This window comes from Pristis pectinata, chromosome 14 (assembly GCF_009764475.1).
Source record: "Pristis pectinata isolate sPriPec2 chromosome 14, sPriPec2.1.pri, whole genome shotgun sequence".
NCBI classification, from domain to species: domain Eukaryota; kingdom Metazoa; phylum Chordata; class Chondrichthyes; order Rhinopristiformes; family Pristidae; genus Pristis; species Pristis pectinata.
In genome coordinates, this window is record NC_067418.1 from 32,471,987 (window position 1) to 32,486,114 (window position 14,128).

Below are 14,128 nucleotides of genomic sequence, written 5' to 3' on the forward strand. Positions count from 1 at the left end.
TGCGGCAGCAGTTCTGTTGTCTTTGCTGTTGGGGCCAGGTTGACTGAGCTGACAGGATAGATTAAGTGATGGTCAGTCACTGAGATAAAAAGCAGCATTCTTGTTGAAATTCAATTTTGAATATGTTATGGATCTAATCCAGTTCTACAGGTAGAATTAATGAAGGTCATATTTGTTATTTTTAGAACTAAAGATAAAACCCTGTAAACAACTCTAATCCTCTGAAACTGATTTTCTGTTACTGTTCTAAATCTATTCAGTGGTGTATAGTCTACATCATGTTATGATTTAAGTATTCTAATATTTATTTTTCTGCTTTTGCAGGTCTAAGATATCACATGAAGGTCCATTTTATATCTGTTAAGATAAGAAGGGTTTCTGTTCATTTCCTTAAGAACATCATACAAGTGCACGCAAGGTCATACTTCAGTTCACAAGAAACAAGGGTTCACTTACAACAGTGTCTTTGATGGTGAGTGCAAGACAATTACCTCAAATAAAACCAAAAAAAATTACAGGCTGATTCTTATTAGCTTTAGGATGTGTTTGCACTGTTACCATGGCGTCACTGTGAAATGTTTTCCACTTTACAGTAACAAAGAAGTTGCATTACGTTGATTGATAAGACAGAATATGTTTTAGTTGTGTGTGAAGAATTAGTCTCAAACTGCTTGGGATGTAATACCATTCTGCAAAACCTATCATGAGTCAATTTAAATATTTAGAGAGTTTAAACATTGCTATTTATGACCTTATGATACTTAAACATTAAATTTATCATGCATACACAGTAGGTTTTTTTTGGAGGGGGGCAAGTTTCAGCCTGGTCCGAATACTACTCAGGCATAATCCATACAGTCAATAGCCAGAGTCTCCAAATATGAGGAAATCTACTCCTGATTACCATCAACTGTCTTCCCTAAGTTTTTCTACATTGAACACCACTTGGAAGAAACAGCAAGGTCACAGAACACAGCCAAATCTTGAAGTGCATATCAGTCAGACTGTACTTGTGGCAGAGTCTGAGCAAACCAATATGAGGGAATAAACTGATTTAAACTCAACTTCACCAATCTGTCTGTTGCAGATGAATTTGAAGATTATTGATGATACAGCTTAAGATGGATGGACCCAAGAACCACCAGGAACAATTCCAAAGGTAATGTTCTGGATTGAACGGATTTGCTTCCTGCAACTATCTACCTTTCTACCACTTTCAAATTTCATACAGGGGAAAGGTTTCCCCTTGGTTTGCATTGATTTCAAATTGAGAAGTGCTCCGTGATACCATATTTGGTCAAGATCTGTCCTGATGTCAAGAGCAGTAATTCTCACCTCCTCTCTGGAATTCTGTGCCCACTTTTAGACTAAGACCATGAGGAGGTCAGGAGCTGAGTGGTCCTGGCAAAACCAAAATGGCATATCCATGAGCAGCTTGTTCATGAGAATGTTCCATTTGCTGTTGCAACAGCTTACATCGCTTTGCCAATGACCAAAAGTAGGCTGATAGCACAATAACTGATTGGATTAGATCTAGCCCATTTTTCAACTTTCTCAGTTCTCAACATTGTAGTTTAACAGGTTGGCTGGAGGCTTGTCTCTTTCTGGAACCTTTGTCAGGATGCATTGTGTTCAGTCATTCTTGGATGTTCAGCACTACATTCAAGCCTTTGTCAGGTCGCATTGCGTTCAGCCATTCTTCGATGTTATGTGGATTGAATCAAAGTAGAAATTGATTTCTTTAGATGGGGAGAACTTTAGCGTGAAGCCAAGATGAATTTATCTACCTGGCACTTCTGGCTGTAGAAAGTTACAAATATTTCATCCTAGTCTTTGAGCTCAAGGACTGATGATGGAATAGATTATGAAGTCACCTCTTTCTGTCAGTTGTTCACCCATCTTCACTGGATCCATTAGGCTGGAAGGCTTTCTGATCTATTGGTTGTGGAATCATTCTGGCTCTGTCAGTATTACATTGCTTTCAATATTTAATGAACATGTAGTAGTGTGTTGAGGCTTCACTGGTTGGAATCCAAGAAAGTAGTAAGGGTCAAATTACCATCTGCACCATAATTTAGTAAGAATATTATGGATGACTGAACAAAATCATCTTAGTAAAAGGAAAATGTTGGCCAACTCCTTTGGCTAAAAGAATGAGAGAGCAGATTAAGTTGGAGTAACATCAAAATTGACCAGTTTCATGGTTGGAAGTAAAGAATCTAAAAAGTTTGAAGTAGCACATAATCCTCAAGTGTAGGCAGTAGATTAAAACAATGGAAAACAAGCAAAGAATATACTGAAAAACATAATGAGTAAAATCTCTGAACCACAAGACAGAGCTTAATTGTAACCAATTCATATCATTCATCCAGTTTAGACAGCAGAAAATGAACTTGTGTAGTTATAGTGTGACCACCTTAAGCCATTTATGCCATTTCCAATAATATCCCACCATGAAATACATCTTCACCTCTTTCCCTGTTCGTTTGCTATCTGCGGCGAGGCTCTTCCAGGGCAGACACAGGAGTTGAGACATCATTTTGTCCAGGGGCAAATGTAGCAGCAAATGTGTAGTTTTCCTTCAGCCTAGTATAACATACCCATACTTCATGTTTAAGGGTTTCTCAACAATGGAGAAACCAATTTACATCAGATTAGATGACTACCTTCTCAATAAGTCTGACTAGGATCCCCTGTTGCTCATTACTTCAAAGTGCCATTCTAATGGTTATTCACAAGACTGATAATTTAAAATTTGAGATAGCAAGGACCAGATACCACTTTCAAATAGCAGTAATAGGATGACTGGGACTATACAAAATAGAGAGTTTAGGAAGAACCAAAAATTGTGACTGTGGTATTGGAGTGTAAAGATTTAACATCACTGAAGATTACTCAAAAAAAAAATCAAAGGTGAGACCACGGCCCAATTATTGAAAGAGATGAAACAAAATTAAGGCTTTACTTAATACAATTTTCCCAGTTCTAACACGTGGCTTAATACTTCCCCCTCTCTTATGGTAATGGAACACACAGTGGTGCAGTTAGTAAAGCTGCTGTCTATAAGATCCAGAGACCCAAGTTCAATCGTGACCTCTAGTGTTATCGGTGTGGAATTTGCATGTTCTCCCTGTGACCATGTGGGTTTCCTCTGGGTGCTCTGGTTTCCTCCATGGTTGGTAGTTTAATTGGCCACTATAAATTGCTCCTCCTGTAGGTGGGTGATAGAGTTGATGGAGTTATGAGGAGGTTTCAGGGAAAATTAGTGAGGGAAATCGGATTGCTTTGAGCCGACATAGACTTGAAGGGCTAAGTAGCCTTCTTCTATGCCACAAGGAAGTATAGAAAATATAGTTCATCAAAAATTAATGGTAGCTTCACATAAAATATGAATTAATCCGAACTTGCAATGTTGTAAACTACTTTCAAATAGCAAAATACATTTGCATATAAGAATATCTATCCTTATATATTACTAGTATAGCCACTGGGGAAGGGTTCAGTTCAAACGTTTCAGCAATGCTCTGATTTAAAACAAGAAGAATGTGATTCAGTGAAGGAAATTTTCTTTCCTGATATAACAGGTCTTGCAATAACATTTGATTTTGTAATTTAAACTGCAGTATTAATGAGTGAAATGAACTAATCAAGTGCAAACAATAAACTCTTTGTATAATTATGAAGAAGTCTGAAGTCTTTTAGTTATCCAAAGGTCAAAATTATTGTAAAGAATAAACAATATATTTGTTTCAATGATTTATAGTTTGATGGTTTTATATGTTTAATTTTAATTAAAATTTCAGTTTCCCAAGTTAGTAATATAATGGCATAGATCTTGTATCTACCTCTCATGGCTGTTAGTGATTGCATTGACAATTAAGAAAATGTTTTAAAGTTTACGAAAGAGATTCATAGAAAACATTGAGTGCTTAAAAACTGGAGAATCTCAGTAGGGATGAGAAGTTGGGGAGGGGTGGTGCTGGGGCAGCAAAGGGTAAAGTTGGGGTGGGGCTGTTTTGGTCAGGAAATCAGACCTGGGGTAGAGTTTCAACATACAACTTTTTTCTTCCAAAAACAAAACAGAATTCTCACCAGAAAATGAGCCCAATTATCAGGTCTAACTCCCAGATTTGTGTGGAGTACTCAGAGCAAGCCATGGCCACAAGTGAGGAGTCGAAGCTGATGAGAGAGTGGGTGCGGGGTGCAAGTTCTGATTTGTGATCTTGGGGTTGGTCCTGGCTGTAGTCGAGGGTGTTGTTGAATGCACTTGTGTGCTTGACAAGGGAGTCCAATCCCAGCAACGGTAGGCTTGGAGATTTGGGAATGAAGTCCCCTGGTTCCTCCCGACACCCATACATAGCTATAATGGCAGCTTTGTGTCTTCAAAATTGCCAGCTTTCTTAAGGTCTTAAGGATAATAACCAGCTATGATTAAGTTTATCATCCAAGTTAAATGCCAGGCTCCTGTTCTCATACTATTGAAATAGCTAACCTCAGTAACTTCTCCACCTGCAACCAAAAACTTGTGTATCATCTCCAATGATCCCTGAGCTATGCTGCTGTGTGCCAGCCAGATTACTCTATACCTGGAGTGGAAGTGGGTGAAAGGAGACCAATATACTGTGAAATGCCTCTAATCAACACACGAGTTGAAACCACAGTCAAATTATGGCAATAAAAATTTAAGGCCAAAAGTGCACACCACGTGAAGAGTTGTTTTATAAGCACTGCAACCATTTAGTGCACATTTTCACACTTTAGCCAAAATTACCCCCTTTTTTCCTCTCACTTATGGTAGTAGTCCTTACCTGCAAGCCTACATTGTCTGCTTGTCCTCCTTTCACTAACTGAGAGATGAGAGCCGCAGTTAAACTCCAATCCACCTCGCACACTTAAGCTAGTCCTTCAGGATGTGTTCTATCTAAACGCACCTCCTTTAGTTTCCTTTAGGGATTAAAAAAGACATTCAATTGTTATGATATATTTTAAAAGGCAATTTCCAAAAAAAATCTCAACTCCACCTTCCAAAGCATTTCAATTCCCCTATACTTTATCAGTATTTCAATTATTATTCATTCTCTTGCTGTTTGCTCTCCTCAAATGCAATGCTCTCAATTTTCTCGGCATTGCCAATTTCCACCAGTCCATTGATATCAGTCCATCCATCTCTGTCAGTCACAAAACCAAGTTTTGCATTGACCTACCAATCCAATATTATTTGCTAAAATAGTACTTTGAGAGGTCCTCAGCTAATCTATTTGACCATTTTTAGAGCATAAATTTCCTGCAGGCACCTTCTGCAAGGACTTAAGTGTTTAAGAGGCACTATCACAATGTTTTCCCAATTAGCACACATTAAATGTGAATAATTTCACTATTGCTTGAATGATCCAGAAAGTATAATTACAGCTTCAGGGCCCTAATGGCAATCTCTGTTAAGCTCAGTGTGATCCTGTGTCTGTGATTATAATTGCACTCTACAGCACAACCAGGGTTCTACACCGGTTAAAAACTTTCTCAGCTTGAACACTTTAAAGGTCATCTATTTATTCAGTACAGTGATTGAATAACAGTGGACAAAGCAGATTGCCTCAGTATGAGCTACTCATGCGATTTTCCCAGATGAATGGCATCACATATGAGGACTTTCTTTTGCTTGTGGTCACACACAATCTGTTGAGGTGCCAGGCTGTGAAAATCTTAATAATTCTTGACAATCTTTGGATTCACACGTGGAGCTGGATCGCCAGGTTGGTGCAGTCGACCACACTCAACATCTAAGTGAGCCTGCACACCCATAATGTCTACTGTTCTCAATTAAAATGGAAGAAGATGAATTTCACCTTGAGCAGATATCACCTATGTTATTTTATATAAAGTGGTGAGCTGCAATTTGCAATATGTGAGAATATATTAGTCCATTACCATCGAAAAACTTCCCTTTTACCAGTAATGTTCACTTCCAAAAGCAAAGATGTTTCAAATATGTGTACGTGGCTGGGGCTCTATCTTTGTTACAACAGAAAATGCAGGAAAGACTCAGAGGATCAGGCAGCATCTGTGGAAAGGGAAACAGTTAACATTTCACATCAAAGACCCTTCATCAGAACTGGGCCTTTGTCAAAATGAAGGTTGAACCGTTAACTCTTTTACTCTTTCCAGAGGTACTACTAACTGTTGAGTGTTTCCACCATTTCTGATCTTATTTCAGATTTCCATTTTCTGCAGTTTGATTTCAAATTAATGTCACCACTAAGAAAATCTTAACCTCTAAATGCATTGCTCCCCAGATAGATGGAGGTAGAAGTGGGGTTCCTCAAAATTTTAGGTGTACCTTCTGCTTTCTTCCTCTGGCTTAATGCAAGGAAGGCCATGGCTTTGGCTCATTCCTCATGCTGGACCAGTGACATCACAAATAAAGGACCCATTTTGAGGTGACAACACAAGGTGCCATTTCTGTAATCTTCAGATCATTTTCAAATATCTACTGGACCAAGACTCTGCACGTGCTGTGCTCCGACTGATTCTTCAACAAATCCACAAGTTACTGGCACTTCCTTTAAATTATGCAGGTGAAGGACTAGTTCTTGTTTTTTCACACCTGCTTTTGTATATTTGGTCCACACTGGTTGTTAATTATGTATGCAAATCAGTTTTACATGGAAGGTAGCAATTGGGCATTGCATAAGGAATGATATAATTCTGCAAGATCTAAGTGCTTTGAAGCTGTGCACTGTGTGGAACCACGTGAATAAACCTTACATATTCTGTACTCAAAAAGAGCTCAGAGAATGTTTTGAAATTGCTATGTGTGTGAGTATATATATAGATATAGTTATAAATAAATAAATAAATATATAAAAAAGTCTCAAATCAAGCTTCTCAAATCATGGTCCCTACATTCAAATCTATGACATTGACACATACTAAAGAGGCAAGGACTTAACACTGTGCTCTGCACAATTACTCTCTAAATTGCTTTCAAGTCACAAAAATGCACTTTGAACATTTCCTTTTGCTTCATCCAACTGAACCAATTCTTGATCTAACTTGCCATTTTCTGTTGGATCTTACAAGATTTTACTTGACTGACTTCTCTGCCATGTGGCTTGGTAAAAACCTTATTAAAATCCACTACATCAAATGCTTCACCATCATCAGGTCTTCATGTCCCTATCCCCACTTGTCTCTTGAAAATAACACATTTCTTTTAACAAATCCTTGCCAATTGGTTTTGGTTAATCCATGCCTTTCTAAAATGATCAATAATACAGTCCCTCAGATGTTTTTCCATTAGTATGCCAATACAGAGGTATAATTATTCATTTTATTCCTTTCTCCATTTTTAAAGGCCTTCTTTATCTATAGTAAATTATAATCAAGAGTTGCAGGAGTTTAATCCACCATGAGGAAAATTTAACCAAGCAGTTTATTTCTTTAGTTAATTTCTTCTTTAATAAGTGCTTCACTGCTATTTCAAAACTTGAAAGGAAAAGTAAAGCCATGAAATGCATAAGGTCCCATTACATAATTAAAACATTTCAAAATTCCAAGTGTAGTGCTGGCCATTCAATCAACAGTGCAAGAAAATACAAATTATTCAACAATTCAACCTCGTTTCCCTTCATAAAAACCTTCCGATTGCAGGACTTCCACTGTGTAATCCCGAGTGACCACATCTTGTATAGGGTATGAATAACAATTGTAGCTTTTGCTGGAACACCAATACTTTTAAATCTATTTTAAAGATGCTCATTTAATACTGTGAGGAACTTTTTTTACATGCATGAACATTTGTTGATTTAGTAGAATTAAGGTGATCACCCATGAGTACTAGAGTTAAGTTTTCTCACTACAATTCTGCAAATTCATTTTCTCAGGAGGATACCACACTTATACAGTTGGTGAAGTGTTAATACTGCTTCTCTCTCCACAGATGCTGCCTGACCTGTTGAGTATTTCTAGCATTCTCTGCTTTTTTTTTGGAAGATATATTTATACCATTCTCATTGAACACCACAGTCCCTCCACTTAAAAATCAGGATCAGGCAGGAATTCAAATTTATTTGCTCAGAGAAGACTTGACCAACTTCAGGTTTTTTAGCACTACCTCAGCATAGATTATTGCTGAAGGTTGAGAATGCCCTGATTCTCAGTGTACAGAACCCTACCGCTCACAGTATTTGCCAACAATAATATTTATTATTACAACACAGGAGGGAAACTTTGACATTCTAATGTAAATTTCAACTTCCACCTTTCCTTTGGAAAGTGCACAGAACCATACCAGTTTGATATTCGTGGCCAAACCTCCATTAACCCAAATCTGGAGGAATGAATCTAATATAATAATCCAATTAAAGATTAGTGGATTTATTTATCTGCAAACATGAAAATCAGTGGACTTCCTTGCAAAAGATTAACAGATCAGGAGGTATATTACTAAGTTTTTCAACTAATTGTGTCTTGGTTTTCTCCTTACAATCAACTACTTACCGAGATCGTTTTGGTGTCAGACTGTCATATTCAACTTGGTGTTTCAGAGGAATAAGTGGCCGAATAGCTTCAAACATTGGCAGACGACTTGGCTCATTTATCACCAGTTTTAGATCTCCCACCAGAACAGGGAGATCCATGGATCTGAGAGACAGAAATAAAAAAAAATTACGCATACATCAGCACATTTTCCTTTTACTTGCACCACTTTGTCTATCTGAAACTTTTTTTAAAATCAGACTCACTTCAGCTTCTTCAGAATGCTGAACATTTTCTGATTATTGAATCAAGTGACACTACAGTCAATTCATCTGTTAGGACAATGGAGTACTATCTCATTGATCCTGTGAATGCTTCAAAACCCATTCACATACTTCCTGTCCCACCACAAGCTGATGAAATAACAGATGCATAAGGCATTTTCACAGACCATTAAAAACAATTTGAAGTTAGTTGTAAGTTGCAACCACATTTCAAACATTTACCATGCAATAGATTCATTTCTATTTATTACACCATAGTATTCTATGTTTCTATATTTCGGCACCATTAAATAAAAATGAAAGATAGGGAACAGGATCTGGGATAATATCTGATAGATTGAGGTGCTGTCAAATTAATATTTTCTGACATTTGATTTGTGTAATGAACATGTTTGTCAAGAATTGTTGAGAAAACTCAAGACTCACAGCTTTAGGTGCAAACCCCTTAACAATAATAAAAGTTTACGGATGTAAGGCACTTAAATATTCAGAGAAAGGAAAGAAAATATTTCAAAAAAAAAAGGAATCACACTGATTGCACCACTTAGAACCCCAAACTCCAAATTTGCGTTCAGAGATCTGAACGGTTTTGCACAGAAACAAACTCAAGTTATCCAACCTAAAAGGTGGTGATGAGAGTGACGTGGGTTCAGATTTGTTTCTCCGATCAAACACACAAGAGACCGGCTTGTAAAAGTTTACAGGAAAATAAAGAGCTCCCATATTAAATATTTCTATGCCATGTTGTCGAGTGGAGCATTTGAAAACCAGTTCCCCTCATATTTGAGGATCTTAGCTTTTACAAAATGAGGACTGAATCCCTCCCCAAAGTAAATAGGTGACATTAGAGGACGTGCATGTGCATATTAGTGTAAGAAGCTGGGTCACATGGTTAAACATAGCAACAATGCCTACCACTGAAACAGGTCTACAGTGAACAGCATCTCCTTGGCCCTACACTCCATTTCTGGAGCATCTGGACAGTAAAGGCACCTACGTTAGACTATTGTTTATTGACTGCAACACCGCCTTCAACACTATAATTCCAAGCAAACTCATCACCAAACTCCGAGACCTGGGATTCAACACCTCCCTCTGCAATTGGTTTCTTGACTTCCTGACCAACAGACTGCAATCAGCGAGGATAGGCAGCAACACCTTCAGCACAATTATTCTCAATACTGGTGCCCCACAAGGCTGTGTTCTCAGCCCTCTACTCCCTACATTTTCATGACTGCGTGGCCAGATTCTTCTCTAATTCCATCTACAGGTTTGCAGATGATATCACCATAGTAAGCTGTATCTCAAATAAGAATAAGTCAGAGTACAGGAAGGAGATAGAGAGCTTAGTGACATGGTGTCACGACAACAACCTTTCCCTCAATGTCAACAAAACAAAAGAGCTGGTCACTGACTTCAGGAAAGGGGGTTGGTGGACATGCACCTGTCAACATCAATGGCGCTGAGGTCGAGAGGGTTGACAGCTTCAAGTTCCTGGGAGTGAACATTATCAATAGCCTGTCCTGGTCCAACCATGTAGATGCCATAGCCAAGAAAGCTCACCAACACCTCTACTTCCTCAGGAGGCCAAGAAATTTGGCACGTCCCCTTTGACACTCACCAACTTTTATCAATGCACCAGAGAATGCATCCAATCTGGATGCATCACGGCTTGGTATGGCAACTGCTCTGCCCAGGACAAGAAACTGCAGATAGTTGTGGACACAGCCCAGCACGTCACGGAAACCAGCCTCCTCTCCAATGGACTCTGTCTATACCTCTTGCTGCCTTGGCGAACTAGCCAACGTAATTAAAGACCCCACCCAACTGGGTCATTCTCTCTTCTCCCCTCTCCCAGCAGGCAGTAGATGCAGGAGCCTGAGGGCATATACCACCAGGCTCAAGGACAGCTTTGATCCCACTGTTATAGACTATTGAATGGTTCCTTTATTTTATGACCTTGCACCTCATTGTCTGCCTGCACTGCACTTCCTCTGTAGCTGTGATACTTCATTCTGTATCCTGTTATCATTTTTACTCTGTACTACCTCAATGCACTGTAATGAATTGATCTGTACGAACTGTATGCAAGACAAGATTTTTTCCTGTACCTCGGTACAAGTGACAATAATAAACAAATATCAACACCAATATAAATACCCACAATTGATGTTCCATGTCTAAATGAGTTATACTCCACAGTAGAGAAGAGCCCAAAGACACTACATCGATGATGATGATGGATACCAAAAGTTCTGTGAAAGTCTGTATTGCAAGAGGAGTCTGGCAAGTCTGCAACTTAGACAAGTACAGCTAAAAGGCAGGTAACCCTCTCAAAGTTGAACTAAGAACTAGCACATGGAAACAAAGCTCAAGACAAAATGGTAGAAATGTGACAAATGGGTTACATTGGAAAACTTGATAAATATAACTGAATGTTAATATTTACCTTCAATGACTGGATAAGCTCTTCAAAGCAAGTAACAGTGTAGAAGTTACAAGTGAAGAACAAAATGTCGTGACTCGAGAACGAAAGAAAGCCATGGCATTAGTGCAAGTAGACTTGAATGCTTATGTGACACCAGGGACAGTCTATTGGCACCATGCAGCACAGTTGATGTCTGGTCAGATATGAAAGATATATTTTAACCCAGTGTCATATGAAATATTTCAAAACTACAAACTTGGTATGTATATTTTTGGATTCCAGAGGAGGCATTCAGTGATTACATTGTGCATTTGCAGGACCTCGTGGGACGCTGCAACCTTGGAAAGTTCCCAGACCATATGTTGAGGAACAGTTTATTAAGTGCACTCAGGTGGAGCTTTTAAGTACACCTGAGCTCACATTCACCTAAGCAGGAGCTGAAATAGAGATGGCGTATTAGAATGCTCAAGAGTTTCTGTCAGGATAGGATTACGGGAAGCAGAGGGCTGCAAATACCGCAATGCTATTACCATCTTTATATTGTGAGGTGATTGCAGAGGACAGTTTTGGCAAGGAACTAGGTCACATGAAACCAAAAAAGATAGAAAAGCCTGCTATCGTTATTGAAGCAAGTGGTCATGGAAGGGTGCTCCAACTGTCTTGATAACACAATTAGACCAAAAAGTGCACGTAATAAGTGGCATTTCACAACAGGTGCAGCCAAACAGAAGACAATAATGACCTTAAAACTACTATGACAGTAAACAGTCTCAAATTAAATATAAGCATTGACTTGGCTGTGGATCATTCAGTAATCTGGATGATACCTATGGGTAGAAATTCAGCAAGATACCATTGACCAATAGGAACATCTCATTGTAAACTTAGAGACACAAGAGACTGCAGATGCTGGAATCTAGAGCACAAACAATCTGCTGGAGGAACTCAACAGTTCAAGCAGCATCTGTTGGGGGAAAGGAAATGTCGACGTTCAGGTTGATACCCTACATCAGGACTCAATAAGCTTACAGGAAGGACCTTGGGAGTTCTGCATAAACTTACTGATGACGTACTAAAAAGTGCATTAATAAACTGACACCATTGGATAAAACACGGATGAGATGAGACGCGATGAGATGAGATATCTTTATAGTCAATGTACATCGAAAACACACAGTGAAATACATCTTTTTGCGTAGAGTGTTCTGGGGGCAGCCTGCAAGTGTCACCATGCTTCCGGCGCCAACATAGCATGCCCACAACTTCTTAACCTGTACGTCTCTGGAATGTGGGAGGAAAACGGAGCACCCGGAGGAAACCCACGCAGGACACGGGTGAGAAATACAAACTCCTACAGACAGTTGCTGGAATGAACCCCAGGTTGCTGGCGCTGTAATAACATTATGCTAACTGCTACACTACCATGCCTACCAAGGATAAGAGTCTTTCAGCTGAAATGGGCATGAATCTGCAGTTTGAGTTCAGCACAAACAGGGCTGAATAAGCTATTGATAAAATATGTGGATTTGTTGAATGATTTGTGCAGGCCACAAAACCTACATCCTCATTGACAAGATGCTGAGCCTATCTCCTCATGGCTCAGACTTGTGCTCTACCTACCAAAGGCACAAATGGGGAAGAACTGCAAATGCTGTCATGAGGTGCTGAATAAAGTCCAGAATATCATATGGGCAACTTACATGCAGAAGTGGCAGGACAAAAATTTTCACAAAGCTGATCCATGCACATGCCCAGTTGAAAGTCGGTCTTTCCATCGGATATTCCAATGCTATGCTCAATTTTTACCAGATGTTATCATCGTCTTAACCCCCTTTATAAGTAAATATGGAAAGGTGGACCTTGGAACCGGATGAAGAGCAGCTAATAGGAAATAAGACTCGCCTAAGCAGTTCATTATGATCCCAAAAGGGCACTGATATTGTGATGCCCCAGCATGAGGTCTGTACGATCATTACTCACATGATGAAACTCAGGCCATGAACTATCAATTGCATTTGTTCCTCTAATCTCATCAATTGAAACCATAAAATCATCATCAACAGCCTGCAGTGTGAAAACTCACTGCTCCACTCTAAATGAATGCAAATATGCAGAGATAGAAGCTAGTGCCGTCATTCACACCTACTTTATAAATACGTTCTCACTGCAGTCAATCATGCACCACAAGCCACTACTGCCACCTTTGACCTAAAGTCAGCCATTCTGACAAAGGCAGCTTCCTGACTATAATATTAGGAAGTGTTGCTTGCTGTAGCTGTAAACTATATGCTATGGGCAGTGCTCTACTATGGCCATCATACAAGGAAATGACAACAAATCTGGAGCAGTGAGTTTTCATGCTGCAGGCTATTAATCATGATTTTTTTGGTCTCAGCTGACGAGATTACCAGGACAACCCAACTAGGTGTTCCATTTATACAGGTCTATGACTGCAAACTGTTGGACTGTCATGAATTGTCAATGGGCACCGGCAAGGACATTTGGCCTGCATGGAGGCGGAGGCATGAACAAACAGTGAATCAGGTCTGTTTGAAACTGGGCTATCATGTGACTGTTTTGAAATCCTCGCTGGGGATGTACAGGTTCTTGGGGAGGCATGTGGGCACGGTCCACGTGAAGGTTTTGGAGTTTTGTGTGTTGGCCAGGTAATGATCAAGATGTAAAGGATATGGGTTATGCGTGCTCCGCGTGAATGGACTGCAGAGTACTGCCACCTAGAATTCCTTTATAATGTGGAAGTGACTGGCTCAACTATTCCAGAGAGTGAAAATAAATTTTCAATTGAAGGCAGACACCTTTCTCATTCTGGTGGACAGCCACTGATAGTAACTTGAAGTCTTGCTGATGGGATTTGCAACTACTGCAGAGATAACTATTGACGTAGAGCTGCTGCATCATAACTCTAGCGACCCAGGTTCAA

General features: G+C 39.3%; 1 protein-coding gene across 1 annotated transcript in view; it reads right to left on the bottom strand.

Moving 5' to 3' along the window:
* Positions 1-14,128, bottom strand: part of ush1c (Usher syndrome 1C) — a 141,449-nt gene that overhangs the window by 106,662 nt on the left and 20,659 nt on the right. Inside the window, 4 exon segments of the mRNA XM_052029288.1 lie at positions 4,809-4,860; positions 4,862-4,898; positions 4,901-4,944; positions 8,497-8,640. Of these exon segments, the coding sequence (XP_051885248.1) occupies positions 4,809-4,860; positions 4,862-4,898; positions 4,901-4,944; positions 8,497-8,640 (277 nt within the window).